General features: G+C 54.6%; 1 protein-coding gene across 3 annotated transcripts in view; it reads left to right on the top strand.

Annotated features, from left to right (window-relative positions):
* The window catches only part of CHD6 (chromodomain helicase DNA binding protein 6), a 90867-nt gene that overhangs the window by 15969 nt on the left and 56685 nt on the right, over positions 1-18213 (top strand). For all 3 annotated transcript variants that reach the window (XM_054081211.1, XM_054081212.1, XM_054081213.1), the window contains exon 2: positions 15626-15681. In XM_054081211.1, coding sequence (XP_053937186.1) covers positions 15626-15681 — 56 coding nt within the window. The remainder of the gene's footprint in view (positions 1-15625; positions 15682-18213) is intronic.

Raw genomic sequence — 18213 nt, 5'->3', positions numbered from 1 at the left:
CATTTCTTACTAAGATCTCACCTCGATCTCCCCTCTTTCAGCTGAAAACTGTTCCCCCTTGTCCTATCCCTGCACTCTGTGATCAAGAGCCCCTCCCAGCTTTCCTGGAGCCCCTTTCAGTACTGGAAGCTGCTCTAAGGTGTCCGCAGAGCCTTCTCTTCTCCAGACTGAACAACCCCAACTCTCTCAGCCTGCCCTTGTGCAGGTGGTGCTCCAGTCCTCGGATCATCTCCATGGCCTCCTCTGGACTCACTCCAACAGATCCATGTCATTCCTGTGCTCAGGACTCTGGAACTGGACACCAGGTTTCAGGTGGGGTCTCACCAGAGTGGAGCAGGGGGGCAGAATCCCCTTCCTGGCCCTGCTGGTCCCACTGCTGTGGATGCAGCCCAGGACGTGGTTTGGCTTTCTGGGCTGCAAGCACACATTGCTGGCTCATGTTGAGCTTCTCCTTCCCTAGCACCCCAAGTCCTTTTTTATAACTTCATTAAAATACGTATATGTGTGCATGGTGCTGGGTGCTTGGTTGTGTCAGTGAGTTTGCCATGACTGTGGTCTGAAATTCAGCATTGAAACATATGCTGTAGTGGCACATGTCACCTTACAGGTGACTGTTGTTGGTGCCTGTGGTATAACCCAAGGCTGCTGCCAGTTTCCATTCTCTTCTGCAGCAGACTTGGAGGGGCTTTGGTGCAGAATTCCTACTTGGAAGGTGAAAAGAAAGAGCAGGCTTTTGGTGTGTGTTCTCACCATTGTTCCTGGCACACAGGCCTGAGGGTGCCCTGTGTCAGTCAGGGGGTGATTTGTGAGCGCTGCTTGCTCTTTCAATCCAAGCTCCTGTTGTGCTTGCTTCTTCCCTTGGAGAAAATTGTACGTCCCTTCTGTTCATCCTTCTGAAGATGATTGACTGTCTCTAAGGACCTGGCGGTCAGGTGTTGGTTTTTGTTTTAACTGCCCACATTGGTTCCTGGCTCAGCTCATTTTGACAGATCAAATCTGTCCGTGCTTCCCTGTGAAGAAGGAAGGCACCTGCCTCTCTCAGGCAGCGAACACGGCCCCGTGCTGCAGGGATCTGCTCCAATAAAGCGAAACATTTCTCATCCATGCTGGTTAAGGGGCATTTGGGGGCAGATGCCAGTTTCTGCAAGTGCTGAGGCCTCTGCTTTCTTGGAGTTTGTAGCCCTGTTGTCCTGGGAGAACAGGCAGGGCTGTGCCACCCCTGTCCCGGGGCAGCTCTGGATGGGACTTGGGGGAACAGGCAGGACTGTGTGAGGAAGTGGGGGGCCTGGGAGCACTGGGATGGTGAGGGAAGAGAGAGGAGGTCAGGGCTTGGACACAGTAGCCAGAGGAATGGAGCTGGGAAGAGAAGGCGAAGCAAAACCAGAACTGCGCTCCGAGCTGCTGACCCCCACCTTCCTTGCTGCGCTGCAGATGTGATTTTCCTGCAGGAAATGAAAGTTGCTCTTTAGATAAAGGCTGAATAAAACTTTCTTTCTGAAGTGCCTTTGTGTGTCTGTGACTAAGGGGCTACTGGAGCATCTGGTCCTGTTGGGAAGAAGAATACTTGAAGAGATGTTGGTGAAAGTGCAATGGGGGAATGCCAGCCTGCACTCAGAGAGTGTATGCCTGGAATCATCTGTAGGGCTCGTCCTTGGTGATGGTTGCGTGGGAGCTGGGGAGAGGGAGGGGCTGAGACACGTTGGATGTGGCCCCAAGGGAAAGGCAGGAGCAGCCCCTGACTGTGCCATGTGCCTTACTGGTTTGGGGGTCTGTTCCCAATTTTTGAACCACGGAATTGTTCAGGTTGGAAAAGGCCTTTAAGACTATCAAGTCCAACACTTAACCCAGCACTGCCAACTGCACCACTAAACTGTGTCCAGAAGCACCACATCCACACAGCTTTTAAATCCCTCTAGGGATGGAGACTCCACCACTGCCCTGGGCAGCTTCTTCCAGTGCTTCACCACTCTTGTCAGTAAAGACGTTTTTCCTAACATCCAGTCCAAACCTCCCTGTCACAGTTTGAGGCTGTTTCCTCTCATCTTGTTACTTGGGGGAAAAGACCAGCACTTGCCTTGCCACAACCTCCTTTCCAGGTGCTGCAGAGGGCAATGAGGTGTCCCCGCAGCCTCCTCTTCTCCAGGGTAAACAGCCCCAGGGCCCTCAGCCGCTCCCACAACCCCTGGGCTCCAGACCATTTCGCTTCTCTTGATGCACTCCAGCACCTTGAGATCTTTCTAGGGGCCTAAACTTGAGCCAAAGGTTAATCCCCCTGCATCATTCCACCAAAGTGGCTGTCCTGTCTAGGCCCCAAGGCTGGCCCTGTTTGGCTGATCCTGGCCTCTGTGTGTTACGTTACCTGGAGGACACCTTTTGCCAGGTATCTTAGTGATCAGTGAACTTGGATCAGCCCAACCTTGTCTGGAGGATGCACTGCAGGGTCAACTGGAGTTTCAGCTGTGAGAACCCTCCAGCAGAGTCTCCTAAAAGGCAAGTGGGACCTCAGCTGAGAGCAGCTGGGATGGCTGCAGGCTCATCCTGTTGCCTGCTCTCAGAATCCGTGACCTGTGGGCATAGTCCTCTTCTGCTTGTTCACACACATGATGTTTTCAGCTCTTGGCTGTGGAGGCTGTCAGACTGGCAGGCTGGTCTAATTGCAGCTCCTTCCCGCAAGATAGGATTTAATGTAGTTGCATCCTAGCTGGTGTTGGTGCTCCCTGTGACGAAGCTCCTCTGTGCAGTTGGAATAATTCTTGTCTAGCTCTCCCTGTTTTGGAGTGCAGAGCTTTGCAGTGCCTCAGGCTGACTTTCATGTAAGGATTCCACAAGAAGGGATGTTGTTTTTGAGGAAGAGGTTACAAAAAAAGGCAGAATTTGATCTTTTGCCTGTCCTTGTAAGAATTCAGCTAGCCTCAGCAGGGCCCCAGCCTCTGCAAACAAACATTTGATTTTAGAAAATGCTGTTTGTCAGTGTGCTCTGTTCTCTGTGCACCTGATGCAGGAGGGCAGAGCCTGTTAGCATGGCTGCCTCTTTGTTACCTTACATGGAGAAGCTGTCTTTCCCTCAGACCTCGTCCCATTCTCCTGCTGAGCTTTGTACAAGGACCCTCGGGCACTGCACAGGGAAAAATTTCTCTCATCCCAAGTGTCTCAGCTGCCACCTCCCAGCCCTGCTCCAGTGGCCACTCTCATCCTTCAGTCCTCTCCTGAGCCTTCCTTTTCTTGGGAATCGGTCGGCATGGTGCTCAAGGCGTGTTGCAGAGCAGAGACCTCTCCCAGCACAGGTCTCCTGACCGTTTCCTTTGGCGGCCCCTCTGCAGCGCCGCTCTGTCTGCAGCTCCAGGATCTCTCTCCAGCCTGACTCTCCTTTTCCATGGGAAGCTGTTAACGAAGGCTGCTGAGCTGTTTTCTAGACCAAAGGTTTCTCCAAGCCCTGCTCTCTTTGCAGGCCCCCACTTTGCTTTGGCAGCCCACTTCCATCCCTGCTCCAGCTGCATCTCTAAGCTTTCTCTTTCCATCAGTGTTCCCCTAACCCTAACTCTATAGCTGAACCTTTCGACAAGCTGTGCTCTACAAGGGCTCTTGCCGACCTAAGGTAATTTTAACAGCCCATTTCTAACCCTGTTCCCACTGAAACCCCAGGCTTTCGCTTTCTGTCAGCCTTAACCCCAGTTCTCACTTTCCATCTGAGCCCTTAAACGTGGAAACCCAGATGAGGTTCCCCAGCCCCAGTCTCTGGGCAGCCCCTCTCCAGCTGCAGTCTCCGAGAAGCTCCAGCCATTCTCTGTCTCTCGGCCCTAACCCTGACCCTGGCTTTGGCTCCTCTTTTCCCACAGAGCAATAGCAGAGGCCACAACCGTTCCCAGACGGAAGCTGGGATGCAGCCCAGCTCTCGTCAGCTCCTGTGTGGCTGCTGAAGCCTCAGCCCGGTCTCAGCCCTACGCCCGCACTTTCACTCCACCCAAACTCTGATTTTGTGCAGAACTGTGGGGAAGACCCCAACCCACAGCTCATGCGAAAACTGGCTCAGCCTGGGACTCCTGACAGCCCTTCCTTGTCTTTGACAGCACCAGCAGGAACACCAGGCTTTCTACTGCTTCACCCAACCCTTGTTTGCCTGCCGGGCTGTAAGGAAGGGCCCCTGCCATTTCCCGGCAAGTGGCGTCTCCCAGCTCAGGTCTCTTGGTGAGGCCACATGGCGAATCCTGGGTTTGGTTTTGGGCCCCTCACTACAAGAAGGACATTGAGGGGCTGGAGCATGTCTGGAGACTGTGAATGGAGCTGGGGAAGGGGCTGGAGCACAAGCCTTATGAGGAGCAGTGGAGGAGCAGGAGAGTTCAGCCTGGAGAAGAGGAGGCTGAGGGGAGACCTCATCACTGTCTACAACGGCCTGAAAGGAGGTTGGAGTGAGGTGAGTGTTGGGCTGTTCTCCCAAGTAGCAGGCGGTAGGATGAGAGGAAATGGCCTCAAGTTGCACTGGAAGAGGCTTAGATTGGATATTAGAGGAAAATTCTTCACGGAGAGGTTTCTCAGGCACTGGCAGAGGCTGCCCAGGGACATGGTGGAGTCCCCATCCCTGGAGGTGTTTAAAAGATGGGTGGCTGAGGTGCTCAGGGATCTATTTTAGTTGTGGACAGGTGTGGTTGGACTCGATGATCTCAAAGGTCTTTATGAACTAAGTGACTCTATGGTTCTGATTCTTGACAGTCCCTTGTGGGCCCTCCCCAGCTGTGAGTGTAAGCTTTCCTTCCTGTCAACCCCTGACCCTCAGAGCTGTTTTCTAGCTGAGCTGTAAGGAAGCCCTCTGAGCTGTTTCCCAGCCCAGACTTCTTGGCAGCCCTTCTTCCTTTAGGCAGTCCCTTTCCAGCTGCACGTGAGCTTGAGAAGTTCTCACTCTCCGAACCCTGACCCCAGTTTTCCAGCGGAGCCAGCGCCAAGCCCCCAGCCGTGTCCCGGATGAAGGCTTTCTCCCAGCTGAGGCCTCTTGCAGCCCCACTTTGCTCAGGCAAACCCTCCCTCACCCGCCTGCTGCTGCACCTCTGGGTTTCCCTTTCTCAGCCATAACCTTGATTTTCCTGGGAAGCTATAGAGAATTCTCCCACCAATGACCTGGGCCAGTGATTTCTCCCAGCCCAGGTTTCTTGGCATCTGCCAGCTACTTTTGCCGCCTCTTTTCAGCTCCACTCCAGCTGCAGCTCTGGACTTTATTTGTCTCAGCGTTATCCCGACCCTAATCTTGTGGCTGAGCATCGGACAAGGTCATCTTTGTGGAAGGTTCCTGCAAGCCCAGGTCTTGTAGCAGCCTCCACTTCTTTCAGTGAACCCTTCCAAGCCCTCTTGAACTGCAGCTTTTGCCTTTCTCTCAGCCCTAGCTGTGATTTCCCATTGGAGCAGGGCTGCCGGACGAGCCTTCTCCCAGGCCAAGTGTTTTGGCAGCTCCTGCTTTGCTCTGGCAGGGCTTTTCCAGCCCCACTCCCCTGCCGACCTGTGCACCCAGAGCTCCCGTTCGCAGCCTTGCCAGTGCCGAAGAACAGAGTTGAGAGTCACTGGGGTTCCTTTCGTGCTTCCTTGACTTTTATGTGCAAATTTCTGCATTTTTTTTTTTAAGTCAGAAAACTCCTATTTTGAAGTCGAGCAATTGGACAGGGATTGTACAGCGTTCACTCTCTCCCATTTTCCCCTGTCCTAGGGGGAGGTGGCCAGCAGATGTGTCTTCTCCTGTCTGCAGGGCTGATGCAGGGTGTGGGTGCCAGCACGAACGGGTTGCTCCTTCCCTGTTTGGGATCCAGGCTTTGGGTTTGGATCCTGGTGTTGCTGCTGGCACGTGGCATCCCTGGGCAAGGCTTTTCCTGTGGAACAGCCACCTGTGGAAGTTCAGTTAATAGTGCTTGCACAGCCTTCGTTGTCCCATTTTGGGGATGTGAGTGCTTCCATCCGTGCCCTTTCAAATCCTCTTGGGATGGGGGGTGGTGTGGTTGGATCGAGCTGAGGCCCAAGAGCACCTCACGCTCCTGGAGAGGCGGGAGAGGGGCTGCTGTGGGGTGTTCCTGTGCTGCCCTGACACAGAATGCTCTGGAGCTGGCATCATGTGCCGATGTAAAAAGCGTCTTTATGGGCACAACTGGATTTGCAGCCTGTAGCGTTAGGGCTCTTGGTTGGCTTTCAAAGGTGGCCTGCAAGGATTTCACAGCAGAGGAGCGCCTGTGGTGAGGGGTGTGAGGGCCGAGGTTGGCTCTGACCCCAGCCGCCTCTCGGAGCATGGCAGTGGTGCTGTGTGCCCCGACGCCAGAGCTGGACTGCAGCTGCTCTGCTGCACTGTGAGGGATGGAGATGCAGGATTGGCCTCGGGTGGAAAATTGGCAGACTTTATAATTTTCCTGGTGTGAAACTCCAGCTTCTGAGTCAGGAAAATTCTTTCCAAAAAGCAAGGCTGGGGTTCAAACCCTCCTTGAAACCCTTTCTGTTTCTTGGGAAAAGCAAGACCTTAAAGGAGCATAGTGAGCTGCTGAAAATAGGAGGTGTTTCCCATTCTTGGGACTCCACTTTGATCCTCTGCAGCTGAGGGGAGCAACAATGGCTTTAAATTTGAGAAGTGAAGATTCAGACTAGACATTAGGAAGAAATTCTTCATGGTGAGGGTGGGGAGGCCCTGGCCCAGGTTGCCCAGCAGTTCCAGGAGGTGCTCCAGGCCGGGCTGGATGGGGCTTTGAGCAACCTGGTGCGGTGGGAGGTGTCCCTGTCCATGGCAGGGGGTGGAACTGGGTGATCTTTAAGGTCCCTTCCAACCCAACCCATTCTATGATTCTTTTCTGGGAGCTGACGGCTGCCCTGGGCAGGGTCCCGGGCTGGGGCACCCATGGAACCCAGACCGGGTGGAGCTCACACCGCCCTTGCGCTGTTGCTGGATAACCCGCCACAGCCAGGCCCACCGTGTACGCACGCAGGCTCAACTGTGCTGCCTGAAGACCTGCGACTCCCAACGGGAGCAGGATTTGTGAGTGAATTCCGCGTAGAGCCCGCTGTCGCTGTCCCACAAGGTGATAAATATCAGAAATAATTTATTCTTTTGCGGTAATACTGAACACCTTTAGTTTTGGAAGCAAGGTTATGGGACTGATGCATGGTTGGTGTCTGCTCAGGAGCCTTGTACACCCTGAGCCACTGCATCCACATTTCCCTCTGCCCAGAGGGCTGGGAGGTGTGTGTGCCCCAGCCTCGTCCCAGGCAGGCGGGAGCAGGAGGGCTATGCTGCTCACTGCTTACAGCCCAGCAGCTGTGCAGTGCGGACATGCCATGAGTATTAGAGCACATTGTTTGAGACTTCGGTGTCTTTAAAATTTCAAAACCCTATCAAGAATATGCTTATCCCGTGAAACTGGGGCACTGCTTTGGGTCTTGACTTGGAGCCTGCTGTGGGCGATGGCTGAGGACACCCAAGATCCCTCTGGTGGGTGGAGGGGACCTTGCGGAGCTGCTTGTTTTATCGTTACAGACCAATTGCAGCAAGCTGGCGTTGTTGCTTTTTTTGCAAACCACATATCAGGAATTCTTTTCTGTCCTGTGGCCGTCTTCTAGATTTCCTGCTTCCAGCGCTGTGACTTGTGACGATTCTCATAACCTCGCAGCTGCCGCAGTGCAAATAGTGGGATGGCCTCATGTCCCACCCCAGCGGTCGTGTGGGAGGCGCTGCGGGCAGTGCCCATGGGGACACTGGGGCATACTTGGAGGGCTCTGTGCACGCCACCCAGCCCTGCTGTGAGCCTGAGGCCTTCTCAAATTGGGTGGTAATAGTGGTGTTTAGGGCATGTTCAGCAATTTGTGCAGATGTAGGCCTGAGGACAACATCTGCCAGGCCAGCCTGACCTCACAAGTAGTTCCTGTGGGTAAGTCTGACTGGCAGAGGGGCTGTGGGATGCCCTCCTGCGCTGGCCCCTGCTCTGGACAGGCAGTGTGGCCACGGACACGCTTCCAGAGGCTTAGTGAAAAGCTGGGGATGCCTTCTTGCTGGGGAATGGCTCAGCGTGGTTGGAGAAGAAAAGCTGGAAGCTGTTCTTGGTGGGGCTAGCTTGGTACGACTGGGGACCTCCTTGGGCGATGCACTCTAATGTGAGATGCAGTGGCACGCTCGGCAGGGTCTCATGTGCCCTGTGCTGGAGGTCTGGTGAGGAGCTCTTCTCCCGGCATCCCCGAGCTCCCGGGGCCTTCTGCGCATGCCCCGTGTGCTCTGTCACACCATCCCCTGCAAGCATTGGATGTGCCGTGAAACTGCTGACCCCTGCAAGTGTGGTTTTGTCTTGGGTTTTGCTGGGGGCTGAGCACAGAAAGAGTGAGTGCCGTGTTATTTCCAGCTTCAGTCCTCAGTGACTTTAGGCCAGCTCTCCTCAAAGCATGGCCTCAGGCACGCGGAGCAGCAGCAGAGAGCCAAGGCCAGCCATGTGCAGCGTTCCTCTGGGTTCTGCAGCGTGGGGCTGCCCGCCTGCTCCTTTTAGTCCCTTAGACAGGATAAAAATATAGAAAATCAGAGGAAGAGAGACACAAGATAGGTGCAGAAAGCCAAGCTTCCCATTCCAGTGCCGGCCCTCATGAGAGCTCAGGGGAGGGCTGTGAGAGAAAGCTCTCGGAAGCACAGAGGAGCAGGACCGTGCTGTGTGACGTATGGAGAGCCCTGACAGGAGCTTTGGTGTCAAATGATGCTGTAGCTTGGCTGTTGGAGGATGTCTGGGGAGAAAGAACATGGAGCCAGACTGGAGCGCAAGTTGGGCAGCAGATTTCAAGGGGATGTGGTGGTTTAAAACAACGGAGGAAGGTGCAAGGAGAATGGCAGCCTATGTGAACTTGCCTCTCTGAGGTGGTTTGATCCTGTCAGAGTGCTGTCTGAGCACCTACTGCTTCGTTTCCATGCTTCGAAAGTTTTTATGAGCTGGGAAAGATGAGTTTCTAGTGCAGCTGTAAACTCCTTGCCTGGCATGTGGGAGGCTGTGCAGAGGGAGCCCTGAGCACCCTCAGCACGCTGTTGTGTGTGCAGAGTATGGATGCAGGAGGGACATGTGGGATACCCAGGATAGTGACGGGGTGCTGGGCAGAGCGGGACCCCAAGGAGCTCCTTTGGGCTCTTTTGAGCAAGCTCATCCTACCTGCGGTAGTGAGTCCTGCATGCCAGAATCCTGTGTTTGCCTTAGCGCCTTCTCTGCTGTACTCGGAGATAAATGTAGCTGCTCCCTGGGCACTGTACTCCTCTACCTGCTCCCACCGTGTCCAGAAGGGGGTACCTGCTGCTCCAGAACTTCTCCTGGCTCTGCATCTCCTGGCACCACTTCTCCTTGGTGGCTGGCGGCAGGGGTGTGTGTTTCCTGGTCTGATGATGCTGTGGCAGCTGCAGGGACAAGCGGAGCGCTCTGTCACCCAGCTCGTGCGTTGATCGGTTTGCACTGGAGGGTGAGTGCGCAAGTGGGCTTTTTTTGTACTCAGAGCTGGATTTTCAGCAGATGGTGTTGAGCAAGAACAAAACTAGATGCCCTGGTGTGAAGACGTGTTATATGATGGAAAAGGGGAAAGGCACTTTGGCTTTTGTGCCAGGACCCTCCTCTCCTTCGTACATGCGATAACAGTCTCTCTGTCCATCAGGTGTGATTGTGAAAAGAGTCCTCGGTGGCGCCTGATCTGCAAAGGCTTTGTCCTGGGCAGTCCTGGGGCTGCTCTGGGCTGCCCATGTTAATGCTGAACACACTCCTAGCACAATAGCCTCTCCTGACTCCATGGTCTAAAAGTGTTGTTTTCTTTTGTCTCTGCTCACATGAAGGAGTTAACATGGGTCCTGGGTTGCACAGCATGGTGGAGACTCTGCAGTTCCTGAGCTCCGGCTCGGATACCCTGTGAGTGCTGTGGCTGATGCGGGCCAAGACAGCCTGGCTCACACATGCCTTTGGGTATAACCCCGTTACTGCTGCCGAGCTGTATTCCTTCCCATCCATACGCTGACCTCCTCCCCCAAACCTGGCTCACATGTTTCTGAGACGGATGTTACCAGTTCTTCTCTAGCTCCAGAAAAGATCTATCTCTTTACAGGCTGATCAGTCTGCACCACTGCAGCTCCCCCTTGCCTTCGCTCTCAGCTCGTTTTCAACTGCTTTTTCTCCTCCACCTGGAGATCATTTTGAAAACAGCTCCCATTTCTGAGGGTGAACAGCGGTGAGACCCTCCCAGGGCCGTGCTCTGGTGGAACTGTGTGTGACGGATGATTGCTCCCCACAGTAAGCTGGGGGTGCTTTCACCAAGTGCTCGCATGCATTCGTGTTTGTGCCTGCGGGACTAGTGTTGGGGGCTGCATGGCAGGAGTGCTGTGCATGTCCACAGGATGCTTGGACCCATATGTTAGCAAGCCCCAGCCCCTGAACTGGGAAGAGCAATCCTCAAGCTGCAGAAAAGAGCTTGGCAGTCTTGTGGGAAGGCTGGTAGAAGGGGAAGAGCATGTGGGCACTGCCTCATCTCAGGCTGGCGTTGGCTCAGATGTGGAATTTCTGATACTGGTTTTGCCTTGCCCACAGATGCTCCAGCTCCTCAAGGTGCCCAGGCAGGCTTGTTGGGGGATACTGGCGTGATGTGGGCTTCTTCTGGTTGTAGGGATGTCTTGTGCTTGCAAAACAATATAAATATATAAAATTATAAATAAATATAAATATAAATATAAATATAAATCCAAGGGAGGAGGATAGGAGCCTGATGTACCCCAGACCGTGTAGCTGAAAATGCCATGGCTAGCAGCAGCTGGGCTGCTTGTGCAGAGGGACAAACACAGCATGAAGCGCTGCTTTGCGTTGTCCCTTGCGTACGGCCAGCCTGGCAGCGCAGTGTGCCCATCGATGTTCTCGTCACTGGGGTGTCCAGCTCTGGTGGTTCAGAGGAGGTGGTGCCACAGCCTCAGGAAGAAGGTTTGGCAGCCAGAAACACTGATGACCGCTGGAGTGTCATGAGCTGGCAGAGCAGTGTGTGGGACACACGTCACTGATCTTGCGTTAAAAACTTGAGCATGTGGAATACAAACAGCAGCCATAAAGCTGGATCTGGCAGCCTGGAGTGAGTGATGTGTGAGTGAGAACATGTTGATCTCCATATGAAAACCATAAGCTCGTTTAGGAAATTGGACTGTCTCATTTGAGATTAGAGTTTCTCTTTAATCTGCAAATGCTTAATTAGCATGGAAATGGGTAGTTAAATGGGGTTCTAGATGTAGATATCCACATGCAGTAGCTCCCTAGAAGGTGGCTGTTCCCCTCGAGGATGCTGAACAAGTTCCTGGCTCCTAGGGCAGGTGAGATGCTCTGGATACAGCAGGCAAAAGCAGACCACAGCAGACCACAGAGCTGTGCAGACAGGAATGTGGACCCTGCCTCCTCCCCAGCTTGTCCCATAACAGGTGATGGCAGAAGGTGTTTGCTTCACATAATTGCAATACAAGGTGTTAAACACCCCAGATTCCCTGGATGCACAACTGGCTGTAGTGATGACTCTTGATCTCTGGCCGGCACAGGGTTTAATGCAGCCTTCCCCAAACCAGGATGGCAGCCCCTTGCTCTGCAGCCGGCTGTGCCCAGGGAACTGCCAGAGTCCTTCCTGAACTTGAACCTCACAAAAGTTGTTTGTGAGCCATGTGTGCCGGTTAATCCTTGTGCACTCCCTAGAAAAGTGGAAGCTAGGAATAGGCATCCTGTCCTTGCCCCAAACCCAGTCCAGAGGTGCCCAGGGAGGAGCACCATGGGCTGCAGGTGTGGGGCTGCTGTGGCAGCAGGATCCCAGCTTGGTCAGCAAGCAGAGGAGCCTGCATGCTGACCACCTCTGTACGGGGGTAATCCAGGCAGTTGCCAGCAGCTGAAGGAGAGGGCGGAAGGATGCCGGGAAGCTTGATACCACACTGAGCAAGCAACCCAGTCCTGCTGCCTCTCCAGAGCCCAGGCCAGGGCTGGACCCCGGTGCCCTCAGCGCTGGTTCAGTCCCACTGCCCTGGCCTCGTCTCCCATCCACTGCTGCCCTGGTGCCACCCTGCCTTGCTGCTTCCCAGGCACTGGATACCTGGGCCGGGGTAGGATTCATGGGCTGGCAATGGGCTGGCAGGACAATGCCTGTGGGTACGAAAGGACAGCCAGTTCTATGAGTACACCACACACAGCAATGAGCTTTAAACCATCCCTGCCTTGCTTCAGGACACTCACCTGCAGCAGCAGGACCAGACAGAGAGGCTCCTCACCAGGACAGCAAGCAAGCAGCTGGTGTTTGCTGCAGCTGCACAGAGCAGCCTGGGTTACCCCATATGAAGGTGGTCAGCATGCTTGGACCTAGGCCAGCGAACGTGTGTGACCCTCAATGTATGAGGTTTGGTTTATTTTAAGGAAAAAAAACTGAAAACCCAGAGCTGAGTGATAGGGATGAACTCTTATAGGCCACACGACAAGAGGCTTGCAACCTGGGCTACAACTGCCTGGAAAGAGGTTGTGGTGAGGTGGGTGCTGGGCTCTGCTCCCAGGTAAGAAGTGACAGGGTGAGAGGAAACAGCCTTAAGTTCCTGGAGAAGAGGAGGCCCTGGAGAAGAGGAGGCTGAGGGGAGACCTTATTACTCTCTACAAATACCTGAAAGGAGGTTGTGGAGAGGAGGGAGCTGGGCTCTTCTCCCCAGTGACAGAGGACAGGACAAGAGGGAATGGCCTGAAGCTCCACCAGGGGAGGGTCAGGCTGGATATCAGAAAAAAAATTTCATGGAAAGAGTCATCAGGCACTGGAACAGGCTACCCAGGGAGGTGATCGAGTCACCTTCCCTGGAGGTGTTTAAGGAATGGGTGGATGAAGTGTTTAGGGAAATGGTTAGGGAGTGTTAGGAATGGTTGGACTCGATGATCCAGTGGGTCCTTTCCAACCTGGTGATTCTATGATTCTATTAAGTTGTGCCAGGGGAGGTTTAGATTGAATACTAGGAAAAATGTCTTTAGTGACAGATTGGTGAAGCCCTGGAACCGGCTGCCCAGGGCAGTGGTGTTATATCCATCCCTGGAGGGGTTAAAAAAACATATGGCCATGGCACCTAGGGTCGTAGTTTAGTAGGCACAGGAGTGTTGGGCTGACAGTTGGACTGGATGAACTGAGAGGTCTTTTCCAACCTTAATGATTCTGTGATTCTATGACTTGTAGCAAGGGATTTATCTCGGCTTTTGCTTGCCAGAAGTGGTGCTGAACTGCTGCCTTGCAGACAATGTCTGAGCCTTTCTCCTTCCCTGCCATCTCCTGGGTCTCAGTAGAGTCACCCGTGTGCTTTACTGCATGCCCTGGCTCTGCTGGATTTCAGCAAAGGGCAATAGACGCCCTCCTGGTCCAGTTTTGGCTTTGCCGTGGCTCTGGATGAGGCCAGGGCTGTGCTGGTGAGATGTGGTGGCTGCTGGAGTAGTGTGCATGAATGCTGTCCACATCCTGCTCTCCTGGTAGGGAAAAGCACCACTGCTGCAGCCTCACCCACCTCCCAGCCTGGTTTAGCCCCTTGTCCACGAGGCCTTTCTGGAGCACAGCTGGAGGAGTGCAAGCGTGGCTGGCAGGAGAAGTCCTGTGCCATCCTCTCCTCCCAGATGGTGGCTGTGGATGTTTTGCCTTAATGACACTGTGGTTGACTTCTCTGTGGGACATGCTGGGCTGGCCCGTGCCACATAGCTGGGAGCAGAGTTGGAAGCCTTCGCTTCTTCCCCTTAGTGTGGTGCGTGAGCCATGGACCAGCATCGGTGTGCAGAAAATGTGCTGGGCTTTCTGCTTTGGGAGGAGCAGCTCTGGGTCAGAGGATAGTTGGCTCTGGGGTTCGGTGAGGTCCAGGCTGAGCAGGGTGCTCCTGCCGCGGAGCGGGGCTGTTATCGGGGTGCTGGGCGGTGCGGATCGGTGGTGGCACGAGCTGTGCCCTTGTGCCAAGTGCATTTGGTGGCTCTCACGTCGCTGTGGAGTGGGGTTTGCCTCGTATAGGAGGAAAACACGAGGCAGGTGTTCGTGGGTTTTGTGTCTCAAACACTCGTCAAATCCTTCTGGGCTCTTTGGCGCTGGTTGCTGGCACGGTGAGAGCTGACAACTGCTGAGCGCTGGCTCCACACCAAGCATATTCCTAGGGGCTCCAGGCAACGCCAACTGCTCTGCCGAGGGTGATGTGGGGCACCTTGAGCGCGTTTATCCTGGGGAGCTGCAGCAGCTCCCTATCCACCTGGGATTGGTGTCATTCCCGATGCTGACCCTGCGTGTGGTGGGGCTGCTCCTGGCCTTTCTACCGACACAGCACCAGCCGGGAGGAAGCAGTGATCTCGTCTTTCTCCTGCATCTGATGGTTCCCAATCTATGCCAAATCCCCACGGAAATCAGGCCCAGGCAGGTGTGTGTGTCCCTGTACAGAGGGTGTGTGGCAGTCAGGGAGGTGTGCTGGGCGTTGGGTCTCTGCATTTGGGCACACGGCTCAGGCGGTGCCAGCAGGGAGAGACCAGTGAAAAGGTGCTGCTGGCTGAGCTGGGCCACAGCCACTGGCTGCAGGTTGCTGAGCCATGGTGCAGAGAGCCTGGGGGAGCAGACTTCACCCCAGAGAACTGTTGGAGGCCTACATTGCCACAGAACCCTCGTTGGTCCCCCTCTCTAGTGGGGGACAGCGTGGGGATATTTTTGTCCCTGGAGCTAAGGTGCTGCTAAGAGCTGGGCTTGCAACCACAGCTCCTCAGCCAGGCCTGGTGTGGGGCTGCTCTCTGCCCACAGCCTCCTTCCTCCTGCGGCCTGTGAGGTGGGTGCTGCTCACACAGCGTCCTTCTGCAGGCTCTGAGGTGGGAGCCACTCACAATGTCCTCATGTGGCCTGTGAGGTGGGTGCTGCTCACACAGTGTCCTCCTGCAGGCTCTGAGGTGGGAGCCACTTACGGTGTCCTCGTGTGGGCTGTGAGGTGGGTGTCATTCACACAGGGTCCTCCTGTGGGCTGTGAAGTGGGTGCTGATCACACAATGTCCTCCTGCGCTGCTGGGGCACAGGGCTGAGGAGGCAACCAGCCTGCTGGCCTTGTCCCTTGGCTGCTTCGAGGGCTGCTGTGGCTCCCTGGGGATGTGGTCTCTGCCAGCGTGGCTCTTCCCCCTCCAGCTCGCTCTATCCTTGCCCCCCGGCAGCTCTTCCTCGGTAGCAGGACTCACAGCCCACCTCACACCTCAGTGCCTGCATCCTTGCCATGTCTTTCACTGCTGTCATTGCTGCTCGGCATGTTTACCATTTCCTTCTGCTGCAGCAGGGCTGGCAGCATCCGGTGTGACTCTTGGGGTGCCTGGGATGGTTTGGGGCTGTGGGGAGGTACAGGTGCCCCTCTGCTAGCCCCGAGCACACCACTTGTGCTAAGATTGCAACTGCAAGGCTGGTCCTGTTCAGGTAGCATTGAGCTGCAGGGGGACGTGTGGTCAGGCTCCTTGCCGTGTTCAGCAGAGTGGATGTCCCCAAGCTTGTCCTGGAGACCGTCTCACTCCTGCAGCGTTGTGGCTTTAAGCAACACAGGGGTTGGCGTGGCCTTGAGGAGGGCTGCGGAAGGACGGAGCACGCAGGTTCACCAGCCTCTTTACTCTGAAATGTTTTTTTGTATTGTGTCTTGCAGAACTAACATTCATCCCAGATTTGATGATCATGAAAATACAGAAAAAAGAAAAGCAGGTTTGTGACCCTCTCTCCTTCTCCCGACTCAGCTGGCAAGGCCTGGGGACTGTGTCCTCTGGGGGGGGTGTTGCAGTCGATGTGTTGTGGGGAGGGAACCAGGGGGGCCTGGCACTTCGAGCCAGGGCTGCACCTCGGTGATTCTCCTCCTTTATTCCTCTCTCGTGAGACCTCACCTGGAGTTCCGTGTTCAGTTTCGGAATCCCCAAGACAAGAAGAATATGGAATTGTTGGAACGGGTCCAGAGGAAGCCACGGAGATGATCCGAAGTCTGGAGCCACTCTTATACGAGGACAGGCTGAGAGAGTTGCGGTTGTTCATCCTGGAAAAGAGAAGGGTCCAGGGAGACCTTAGAGCAGCTTCCAGTAGTGAAAGAGGCTCCACGAAAGCTGGGAGGGGCCTTTTACAAGGGCCTGGAGTGGTAGGACAAAAGGGAACGTCTTTAAATTGTAAGGGGGAAGATTTAGATTAGACATTACGAAGAAATTCTTCATAGTGATAGAATAATAGAATATTTTGGGTTGGAAGGGACCTTACAGATCATCTAGTTCCAACCCCCCTGCCATGGGCAGGGACATCCCATTAAATCAAATAGGGTGGGGAGGCCCTGGCCCAGGTCCCCCAGAGCAGTTGTGGCTGCCCCATCCCTGGAAGTGTTCCAGGCCAGGCTGGATGGGGCTTGGAGCAGTCGGATGCAGTGGGAGGTATCCCTGCCCATGACAGGATTTGGAACTGGGTGGGCTTTAAGGTTCCTTCCAATCCAAACCATTCCATGATTCTGTAGTTCTATGAATTGGGCCTGAGTTGCAGCCTGGAGTGGCTGAGTCTGGTGTGGGCAGTTGGACAAGGTGGGCTTTATCTTCAGTAGTGGAAATGCTCCTGATTTGGTTCCGTTCCCTGGGAAGGAGCCGTCTTTTCCCTTGAAATCTCTACTGTTGATTCTTGTTTGAATCTCATGTCACAAATGGCGTGTTTGCTGTGTTCCTGCGGACAACGCGATGCTGCAGGACTGGCACCGGCAGCGAGGCTGGGGAAGATCACCTCTGCAGGGCCGTGAGGGCTTGACCAGAGAGTTCTCCCTCACTCAGAAGTAATCCCATCTCACGAAGCTGCCATTTCTGAATTGCCGCATTGGATCGTAACTACCTGCTGTTCCCGGGGCTGATTTATGAGCCAGTGGTCTTTGTATTCACTGTGTGCAGAGGAATAACCTGACAGTTGGCACTCTGGTAAGGGGAAAGGACCTGTTACATGCTTGGAGACTTGCTCTGCCTGCAAGAAATTTCACCTCTGGGTGAAATACGGCTAGAGGTGTAAAACAAACCGGTCCGCCCAGAGCTGATTTGTGTCTGCGCAGCCTTTAATGGGAAACCATTAAACTGAGCAGTGAGCTAAGGGATAAATCTGTTGGAGAGCACGAGCTGGTGCCATTTCTTGCCAGCTCTGAAACAGCCTCTTGGTGCTGCCCGGGGCAGCTGCCGATCATGTCGATCATGTCGTCACAGCAGGATAACGGGGAGGAGGAAGGGAGGGAAGGATTTGGAAAAGGCGAGGGTGCTGTTAGGAGGTTGCAGCAAGGCGGATGCTGTGACTGGAGGAAGGTGTGTGGACAGAGCACCGGGACTGTGGGAAGCGGGGAGTTCATCAGTGTGGCCTAAAGATGCTGTGAAGAAGCAGAGGCAGCCTCAAGGTGAGGAAGAGGGCAGTGCAGATGGTCCTGCGGGGTCACTGCTGCTGAGGCAGGGGGAGGCCTGGAGGAGAGCAGGGTGCTCTGGGGCACGGGCAAGTGACCTCTCTCTGCTGTTAGCAAAGCCCAGATAAGAGATTCCCACCGCTCCATTGGACTCATGGGGCCGGTCTGGCTGCTCTGGAAATGCCGTGGGTTTTAAGCACAGCAAAGGTGTCCTCTGCCAGCGTCTGGAGATTTTAGCGAGCTCAGCTGCTGAAGTGTTTCATGAAACTGCTCCTGCAGATGAAGTCTGGGAGGGAGATGAAGGCATTCCAGCATGAGCGCAGAGGGGCACGGACCGAGCTGCTCATCACCCGGGTGCTCTGAATCAGCAGCAGTATAGGACAGCCTTGCAGCATGTCACCAGCTCTGCAAGGACTGTGCTGGGCTGTCCCCAGAAAGGGCTGGGCAGCACTCAGGATGCTGCTGTGGGTTCAGTGTTTGGAAGAAAGCCTGGCCAAGCAGGTCTTCTGAGGTTAGTTGGGGTTCCTCAGAGATGTGGTGAAGGGGGTGGCTGCTTCCCAAGGTGGATGGCGCTTTGCCACACTCTGTTGGGGCTGCCAAGGGCTCTTGGAGCAAAATGAGTGAGAGGTGCCATTCTATGTCCCCATGGACATCTGAGCCCAGGAGCCCCCACACCTTCTAAACAGACTCCTCATGGCAACAAGGAGGGCTGTTGCCTTCATGAGTGTCCATCGAGCAGTCTCTATGGAGAAGATGAGCTTGTTGGTTTCCTAGGGATCTAGGGCCATGTGTTTCTGTACGTAACACCCCAGCTGCCCCTCTCATGCCGAAGCTCTGTC

Source organism: Cuculus canorus, chromosome 16 (assembly GCF_017976375.1).
Source record: "Cuculus canorus isolate bCucCan1 chromosome 16, bCucCan1.pri, whole genome shotgun sequence".
Classification (NCBI taxonomy): domain Eukaryota; kingdom Metazoa; phylum Chordata; class Aves; order Cuculiformes; family Cuculidae; genus Cuculus; species Cuculus canorus.
Note: the sequence above shows the minus strand (reverse complement) of the source record. Positions and strands in the feature narration are given on the sequence as shown.